The sequence below is a fragment of the Patella vulgata genome, chromosome 1, assembly GCF_932274485.2.
Source record: "Patella vulgata chromosome 1, xgPatVulg1.2, whole genome shotgun sequence".
In the NCBI taxonomy this organism is placed as follows: Eukaryota; Metazoa; Mollusca; class Gastropoda; family Patellidae; genus Patella; species Patella vulgata.
The window spans coordinates 82,288,905-82,298,553 of NC_065879.2; the positions used below are offsets into that span (position 1 = coordinate 82,288,905).

Genomic DNA, 9,649 nt, shown 5'->3' on the forward strand with positions numbered 1-9,649 from the left:
TAGTTTATAAAATATCTACGTTAGATATTTTTTTTTTCTTTAACTTTCATTTTTTCCGTGACATACTATCCGACATGTCTAAATCGCCGTCCAGCTTCTCACTGCACATGCGCATAAATAACAAGACGTTGAACTGTTTGTTTATAGATGTACAATATCTATATTAGACATTTTTTCCGTGATATACACTATCCGACATGTCTAAATCGCCGTCGTTTCTCTTTTATTTATACTTTATTTTTTTTATTTCTTTATATTTTTCGCTTAATAAAAAAATACCCAGATTATTTACTGAAGGTGAATACATACCAATAGTTAAGTAAAATAAAATGTGTTACCATAAAAGTTCATTCAGTATCATGAATAATTTGTAATTTGTAAATAATATAGTGTGTTATATTGTATCATTTTAAAGACCCCAGTCAACCGTGCTGACGTTGATACTCAACAATTGATTACCGTCGATCAAGTTTTCTATTTGAGGACATGACCCGAACCGAGGAGAACTGGCTTAGAACTGGCTATCCAGGCATGCTCATAAAAACCAAATTTCAGAAAATTATGAAAAATATACATGTTATAGTACGTACAGACCTATGTAAAAATGTAAAGTTATATGACACTAGCATTAATATTGACTGAGTGAGATATGACCATTTGAATCGGGGTACCCTTTCGCAAGTTTTGAAACTACTATTATATGATTCGAATTTTGTGATATGATTTTATTCCTTCTAGTCAATGTATATTCTTGAAATTGTTGGATTTGTAAGAGAATATTATGTAGATTAATAATTTGTCAAATGTAATAACATTGTTATTTTAGTTTCTTGAACTTATAAACTACCGCCCTACCCCCCCCCCCCCGTTTTACACAACCGAATTGTATAGATATATCAAACACGGACGAGTCTTCTGTTTATCATGATCAATTTTTAAATTTGATTTTATAAAAACATACATTATGCAAGAGCTAATTATGCCTATTGCATGTCTTTCTTTAGGCCTGAAATGTTATATAAACTATTAACTAGACATTTATTAACAAAACAAGACCATAATCGACTCTCGATGGCATCGGATACACGAGATTTTAACTAACTTAAAACGGTTCGCCGTTTAAAAATTTAATTTAAAAATGGGAAAGCGAGGCTAAGTCCCGATTATACCAGTGCCTTTGTTACCACTGTGCACACATCTTGTCAAAACTACAAACAATGATAACTTGGCTGAGAATGAAGTAATTTGACAGAAATTTTCAACATTTTCTTTTTTTATCATCTATTTTTGAATTATCATAGCAAGAATGACCAACTCTTTATTAAACTCTTAACTAATGTATCTTTAAATATTCAACCTAAATGACAAAATAATTATTACTAACTTAAGATGAACTGCAGCACGTCACCACGTCGATATTAAGTTTCAAATGATAAATACTCAAACGTATTTATGATATATCACATTTCCTGTCAATCCTTCAAGTGTTTCCTCTCGAACTATTAAATCCTAGTGTTGAACTAGATTTATTATCAGTCAATATAATAGTTTAGATTAAATATCGTCACTTTTTTTAAAGTTAAAATCCTTATACGGCATTTAGTAACTGAACATATGATATAAAACACAAATTTATATGGAAAGCAATCACTGGGTTTATTTCACACTACGTTTCAACAAGTTCCTCTTGTCGTTCTCAAGTAAGTAATGACAGTGTTATGGCAAGACATCAAATTATATACAACAAATTAAAGTTATGGATTCAGTGAATGTTTGATTTTTTTTTTCCTTTTGGTTATAATTCACGAATTTTGTTTTTGTTTTGTTTTTGAGAGATAGTGTGTTTAGAATTTTTTTTTTTTTTATTGGACATTAAATCAAAGAAACTAAAAGTCAGCATTTAAATCATATTCTCTTCTTTATAATTTACAAAGTCAATCACAAAGAGTACATCCCCATCCCTATGCCCCCGGTTGTACGTGACAAGGAGTAGGGTCGCCTGTCCAACCTCGTGGGTTTCCTTCGGGTCCTCCGGTTTCCTCCCACAGCTAAAGATCCCTACGCGCAAGCGAATTATGGAAATAAAATTGAACCATATGTTAGTCCCGAAATGACCTAGTTTGTGTCGAGTGGACGTTAAACCCCATTTCTCTCTCTCTCCATCCCTATGCAAGAGTTATAAACCTATAACGGTAAATCTCTTTGATCTTTGGGGTATTTTCTATACCCGGAATAACTTGCGGTCTCAATATATAGAGAGAAATTTGGTGTTATTCTTCTGACAGTTTTTCTATTAACCTGTAACAGGTTATTCTTCCAGAAAACATGATATAAGGTTTTTCTTACTGGTATTCTGCGATATTCTCATTTTACGTACATGAAAACATAAAAGGTTTATAAGCAAGATAAAGTCCTCGGCTTCGGTTATGCCGGGGAAGAAAGACTGAAGAAGAAAAAAACCTCGAAAGAAAAACTGGGTTGGGTGGCCGAATGGTTAGCACGCGCGCGCTGTATCATAAGGCCTGCCATTGAGTCAACTGGCGTGGTTTCGAATCCCCGGTTGTACGTGACAAGGAGTAGGGTCGCCCGTCCAACCTCGTGGGTTTTCTACGGGCCCTCGAGTTTCCTCCCACTGCTAAACACCCCTACGCGGAAGCGAATTATGGAAATAAAATTAAAAACCATATGTTAGTCCCGAAATGACCTCGTTTGTGTCGAGTGGACGTTAAACCCTATTTCTCTCGCACGCTCTCTCTCGCTTTAATCTTTTTAAAACAAGGCGTGGGTTTATTGATATAATACACTTTATCTATCTTGATATACCATGATATACAAATATCGTATAAAATTACAAGGGATATCCTTGAATCATAAATGATAAGATTGCGTCATTGCTAGAGAACAACGACGTCATAACGGAAATTCCTCTATAACAAAACATAACTGGTGCCAAACAAATGTTTTCTATATAAACCTACTACATTGATATCATATATCAGAAAGAATTTAATACGAATAAAGAAAGACACAGATTTAAACTTATAGGTAATTATCTGTTGATTAATACATGGCTTTATATTAGAAATCGGGGATCACGCTGGCCAAGTGGGTAAGACGCTGGCTCGCTAGCCTAAAGGTTGGGTGTTCGATCCCTGCATCCCGGCGTGGTTCTCCCTTGTCAGTGATGCAGGACGGAGGGCCTGACAAGGACAGCTGTCTAGACGTTCGGATGGGACGAAAAACCGAGGGCGTGCACGTAAAAGATCCATTGACAGTTGGAGTAGCCGTGCCGCATGCCTGGATAATTTCCTTCATAGCATACTGTATGGAGTTTGCCCGTCTTCATTAACCCATGCATTTCGGAGCAGAACAGTAGGACGTTAAACCCCATTTCATTTCATTTTATATTATATTATAAATCGTCAATGTAAGATGGGTTATAAGAACCGTTCAGTAGTTGAGAAGTCTAAATTACTCTCGTTATACAGTTTATATGTAGACGACACTATTACTAAGAAAAGGTAAATCAACATATTAGACATACATTATGCAAGAGCTAAATTTGCCAATTGCAGGTCTTTCTTAAGGCCTGAAATGTTATCTAAATTATTAATTAGACATTAATTAACTTATCCGGGCCATAATCAACTCTCGATTTCATCGCTAGCCTGCAATATTTACTGGATTATAATCCGATCGATCTGCTGCTCAACGCTCATTCATGATTAAATCGAAAAACTGGATAATCGAGACTATGTTTTTATCGTACCGACTTTAGTAATTTTGATCAAAGCTAGGCCCCAAATTAAATCGGTAAATTCGCGGTTTAGAGTAATTCAATTTAACTGAATTGTTTTTTTGTTTTTTTTATAGCAAATTCCGTTTACATTATCTAGTTTTTAATTATTATAGTGAGAACTGCCAACTCTTTATCTAATCCCCCATAATGTATCTTTAATGGAAATAAGATTTAAAGAGACATTGTAAGATTTACGTAACGAGTAACCTGTTCTTGCTGCAATAGTTTGAAAATGTTATATTGAAATTTCAGTTAAATTACTTAAAGGAGCTAAGTCGCTAATATTTGGGACCTAGAAATGGACACAAATGGGTCGCAACGCATACAATAATGTAAGATGAATGTATATAAATTGATTTATATTCAATCGTTTCTGTTTTTACTGTAATTTCTAATCAGTTAGGTTCGGCGATATACACCAGTATTCTCAATCGAATTTCAATCTCTAGCTTATGGTTATTCCAGTCTACGCCGATAGTATTAATTGGGAATGCTCTCCAGATAAGAATATAGCGTCAGCCTTTGACATGACTTGTGGGATATGCCTAGCCTCGTTTTTCGAGTCCCTTATTACAAATAGCGCTGAAACGCATTATTGTACACGATTCGTGTACCAATGGTAAAATGTTTATTTTGTCTTAAATATTGAATATCAGAGGGTCATCTTTTCCCGGTAAGATCACAACATCAATGTTGATTTAAACCGACAAATAATTCGTGTTTTCAATGTGGAAGATTTTGGATGATATTGAGTTAGAGACTTGGCTACTTTAAGTGAAGTTATGAATGTTTAAACTCTTGACAAGAAATACCGTAAATAGTCTCGATTCTCAAGTATCGTTGCTGCGATAATAAACGTACCCCCCATCTTAACGTTTAACGGACATAATAGCAGATTTTTTTTAATCCACTTAATATTTTAGCTTTTCTATGTCCCCTAGAGTTGATTATGGGCTTGTCGTGTGAATAAATGTCTAAATAATAATTTATTACATACTAATTGAAGCCAGACAAATACGATTCCAAAGGCGCAGATTTAGCTTTTAAATAATTCATATTTAAGCTTATATTATCTGAGGGGTTAGATGGCTTGTATTGGCTATTAACTAGTCCACGTGACATACTTATCTATATATTAAAACATCATCGGAAGTATAGCGCTATAGTGTTGAACCGTGTCTTTACGACCAAATAGAGAGGTATGCTTATTATAACAAATTTGTCACTTTTGTTTTTCTTTATTCACTTTATAATAAATTAAACAATTATCTCTTAAATCTTGTATTTGACACTATTCTAGTTACGAATGTCTTTATTATATTTTTTTTTATTATCCTACCAGGACGTGACCCGTATAGTTTATAAGGGTAACATCATGTTGCATATCGTGTTGATTGTTGTAGTATTATTACACCAAACAAATGGACATGGGCGTTTGATTGATCCACCGTCCAGAGCGTCCATGTTTAGATTTGGATATAATACCCCTCCGGATTATAATGATAATCAAGGATTTTGTGGTGGAAAATATGTAAGTTCAAATTCATATTTTAGTCATTGATTACGGCTTTACAATTATTGTTTTCATAAATAATACAGCTATTAAATATATACACTTCAAAAAAAGAAGGGGATATTGAAATGCAAATACCTATGCAGGTTGTGATATGATATTGATAAATAGTCATGGACACTTGACATGCTTTGAGAGTATGTTCACAGATGAAGAACTTATCGCCCCAACAGAACCACTGAGCTGCACATGCGACACGCAATAGCGCCATATAGGTGGGAGGGGTTCATTGTCAAATTTTACACTTATGGAAGGGTTGATGAAAACTGCCGCTTGCTGGTTTATCTATCAACGTTTGCTTTTCTATCGGTTCTTGCATAAGATTTACTGTTTAGCGTATTTTTGCTTTCGTGTGTTATGTTTAATTTGATCGGGAGACGTGTTCGACGACGTCAACGTCAACACTGCAAGAATTGACCGTGGCACTGCAAGAGGAGTGGGTCAAATTGCCCCAAATCGTGATTGGACGGTTGATTAGGAGCATGCCACGACGAATTGCTGAATGTCTGAAGATTGGTGGGGCATTTACTCATTATTAAGACAAAAATCAAAAACGTCCAGTTTGACGGTGTATCTCTTTGCGAGTGAAATGGGGCCGTCAGATAAGCCGCCCATATGAACTGTTTATGTTCATGTGTGGGCAATTGGCCTGTTATTAACATACACTGGTTACCTCTAATAAAAACAGTAGTTCATTTCTGCAGTTTTGTATTGTTTCTGAATATCCCCTACTTTTTGTAAGAGTATATATCTGAAACATTGTCTCGGACAACGTATAATATCCGCCCCTATATGCCTATAAGTACCCGCGAGGTTTTTGAATATTAAAGAGAGAGAAATGCGGTTTAACGACCACTCAACACCAAACAAGGTCATTTCGGGACTAACATATATTTCAATTTTATTTCAATAATTCGCTTGCGCGTAGGGGTCTTTAACAGTGAGAAAACCCACGAGGTTGGACAGGCGACCCTACAAATAAGATACAAATAAAAACGGACGAATGTAATGTCCGAGAATTCTTTGTACGAGAGTTTCACGAGGCAGAGTAAGCTTACTCTTTCGTGTGATATTGTACCAAAGGATCTAAGAATAGCGCTTTCAACTATGGCTTTCACTTCTTTATGAGGAGATAGTGACTAATTAACTAGCTTAATGCATTTGTAACATATAAATAATTATAAGACTAATTGTACTACCAGATACATCTGTCCATGCCATTGCTATATTACAAACTCTATGGCACTAATTCTCACTTGAGGAGGTCATATACCCAGCAAATGTTTTTGTACTTTTGTATCTATTTCCTTCCTATTTCTGATTTCTGAAAAGGGGCATTTGATTTTTATTTATTTCAGTTTTAAAAACCAAAGGACAAATCCCAATGTCATTATTGTCATTAAATCAACGAATAAAAATATTTGAATTTCCATATTCACCAATAGAGATAAAAACACGTTATATTGGGATATGGGGGCACCCTATCTTGGCGGTGTCAGAAATGAATAGAAATTTTAAAAAATGTTAAGTGTCACTTCACATATGCTGTCGAAACGTCTTGAAAAAAAAAGATTTACTCTAAATCTTTAGTCACCCCCCCCCCCCCCAAAAAAAAGAAAAATACAAATCGTTCACGGCTGACATGAAGTCATCATTACTTGGAAAATGACGACCGGTTAGTTCCTTTTTTATTTTGGGAAACAGGTCTCAACCATTGTTTAAATCTGCCCAAAAGATTATCAAGAACTGCTTCAAATCGGCGCAGACTGTCACAGAAATCTGCCACATTCCTGGCACGCTCCTGATCTGCAGTCAAGAGCTTTGGCGGATATCTTGCAAGGATGCCCACAAAACTACCGAGTGATCAATCGTCGATCAGCCATCCCAATGTGATATGTCGTGGTGGCTTAATGGATAAGAAGGCGATTCGCTAACCTGGGCGGGGTGGGGGTTGGATGGCCAAATGGTTAGTGCATGCGCGTTGTATCATAAGGTCTGCCATTGAGTCACACTGGCGTTGTTTCGGTCCCGCGACTGTACGTGACAAGGAGTTGGTCGCCTGTTTTATCTCGTGGGTTTTCTGCGGGTCCCCCGGTTTCCTCCCACGGCTAAAGACCTCTACGCGCAAGCGAATTACTGAAATAAAATTGAACCATATGTTAGTCCCGAAATGACTAAGTTGTGTAGAAGAGTGGACGTTAACCCCCCCCCCCCCCACTCTCTCTCTCTCTCGCTGACCCGACGTTCCCGAGAACGCCCCTCGTGATTTCTGGCGTCGTTTCCCCTTTTCGACCCAACAGAACAGCAGGCTTGGCAAGGAAGAGTGCCCAGTGGTTCGACTGGCACGAAGAAATGGTGTAAACGTAAAAGAACCCTTGGCAGTCAGAACTCTAAAGAGTCGGTCGTAACGCCAAAATTTCCCCCATAGCAGGCATACTCATCTTCATTAGCACTGATGGAGCAGATAAGTACGACGTCAAATTGCATTTTACTTATATGGTAGAAGGTAGTGCATGGGGGCGATCGAGTACCAAATACGCCACAGCCTCAAATACGAGTATTGTTCTCTGGCTACGCTACAGCGGAAAATATCGGTATTGTCCTCTCTGCACCAAGGGACCAAATACACGTATAGTCTTCTGAGTAGGAGAGAACTGACAATTAATGTTATTTTTTCCCCGCAGAGACAGCAAAAGAATAATGGACAATGTGGGGTTTGTGGTGATCCTTGGGATGCAGCAGAAAAACCTCATGAAGCAGGGGGTATATACGCCACGGGACAAATTGTTCGAACCTACAAGACTGGAGCCCTTATAACAGCCACTGTCCAGATCACAGCAAATCATATGGGATATTTTGAATTCAGAATATGTGTTAATAATGACGTCACTAAACCAGCAACCCATGAGTGTTTGAATAAACATTTGCTTGAACTTGAAGATGGATCTGGGACCAAGTTTTTCATTGATAAGCAATCGGGGTATAAAAATGTTTCTCTTAAACTACCTGAAGATGTTGTCTGCTCACAATGTGTATTTCAATGGAAATACCATACCGGTAAGTCTTCTAAAACATTTTAATTGCTTCTTGAGACAAGGACGGGCTTTCACTGGCTAGTAGAGTTGGAAGAGTTCAATTGAGGAAGTTTGATTAACCTTTGTAAGGGTTGGGTCTGTGCAGGAATACATCTTTAATAGAATTGTATTTTATGTTTCAGGTAACAGCTGGGGAACTAATCCTGACGGTAAATCGTGTGTAGGATGTGGACCACAAGAAGAATTCTATGCTTGTTCGGATATTGCTATTGCATCGGATAGTATGGTTACAAAGTCTCCTGTAGCCAGCGTTACAGTACCCACAAAGTCCAGAGTAGCCATTGGCATGGTACCGATAGAAATGCTGACAACCAGACTACCTAAAGCCCGTAAAACCTCCTCATTCGCACCAATACAAGCATCCCAAAGCCCTTCCCTCAATAAAAATTGTCACGCAATCGGAACTTTCGCAAACCACCAAGCTTATAATAACTGGTGTGTAGCGAATTGCGCTCTTGGTATATGCCCAGGTTATCTGTGCAGCTGCGATGATGGTAGTGACGACGATGATGTCCCTTATGTCCTTGAATGTAACTCATACGGCATTTTTAAATCCAAATGTATGGATCAATGGTGTAAAACGAATTGTCAGCTGGGATTCTGCCCAAATACTCACTGCTTATGTGCATAAATAAAAAGACTTTCATGAACAGTTTCAATGGTCCTATCACATTCTCTTTATAACTTCCATTTTTGTTTTATGTTACCTGTGTTTCATACTATCCAATGTCTTCTGATGTGTTCATGCTTTTATTGCATTATTCACTTTCTCTTTGGCGAGGGGTAAATACATATGCAAGTACATATATAAATTTTTTTTAAAAACAATCCTATTTTGTAATTTTTATATCTGAATGGCCCATAATTATAAGGAGTAAGACTCAATTTAAAGACCCCAACCAACTTTGTTTCATTAATATCCATATATAGGAGCCATGGTGGCTTAGTGAGTAAGTCGCTGGCTCGCTAGTCTGGAGGTCGCGAGTTCGCCCTCGGTGTTTGCTGAGAAAGTTCATCAGGGTTTTCTGGCTTGGTGTCTCCCTGTCAGGGGTGCAGGAATGAGGGCCTTCCACGGACAGTTGTCTATTTTTCGGATGGGACGAAAAACAAAGGTCCCGTTTAAACATTGGCATGTACGTAAAAGACCCTTTAGCCGTTGGAATTCAATATAAGAGTAGACCA

The 9,649-nt window shown here is 37.3% G+C and overlaps 1 protein-coding gene across 2 annotated transcripts; it reads left to right on the plus strand.

Annotated features, from left to right (window-relative positions):
* Positions 1–1,676: 1,676 nt before the first annotated feature.
* On the plus strand, positions 1,677–9,308 carry LOC126824727 (uncharacterized). Of its 2 annotated transcripts, none has more exons than XM_050554087.2 (4): positions 1,677–1,700; positions 5,142–5,330; positions 8,057–8,429; positions 8,590–9,308. In XM_050554087.2, exons 2-4 carry the CDS (start codon positions 5,175–5,177, stop codon positions 9,096–9,098), a joined length of 1,038 nt encoding a protein of 345 aa, XP_050410044.1. In that variant the 5' UTR covers positions 1,677–1,700; positions 5,142–5,174; the 3' UTR covers positions 9,099–9,308. The 2 variants fall into 2 exon arrangements, with proteins under 2 accessions (XP_050410044.1, XP_050410035.1); XM_050554078.2 differs by lacking the exon at positions 1,677–1,700 and adding an exon at positions 4,866–4,998.
* The last annotated feature ends 341 nt before the right edge of the window (positions 9,309–9,649 follow it).

What these genes read in the sequence shown, in the direction of transcription:
- LOC126824727 (XM_050554087.2), top strand. Translation starts at nt 5,175, where the DNA reads ATGTTGCATATCGTGTTGATTGTTGTAGTATTATTACACCAAACAAAT. An exon ending in GATTTTGTGGTGGAAAATAT is followed by an intron (nt 5,331 to 8,056) that starts GTAAGTTCAAAT and finishes TTTTCCCCGCAG; the next exon opens with AGACAGCAAAAGAATAATGG. An exon ending in TCAATGGAAATACCATACCG is followed by an intron (nt 8,430 to 8,589) that starts GTAAGTCTTCTA and finishes TTTATGTTTCAG; the next exon opens with GTAACAGCTGGGGAACTAAT.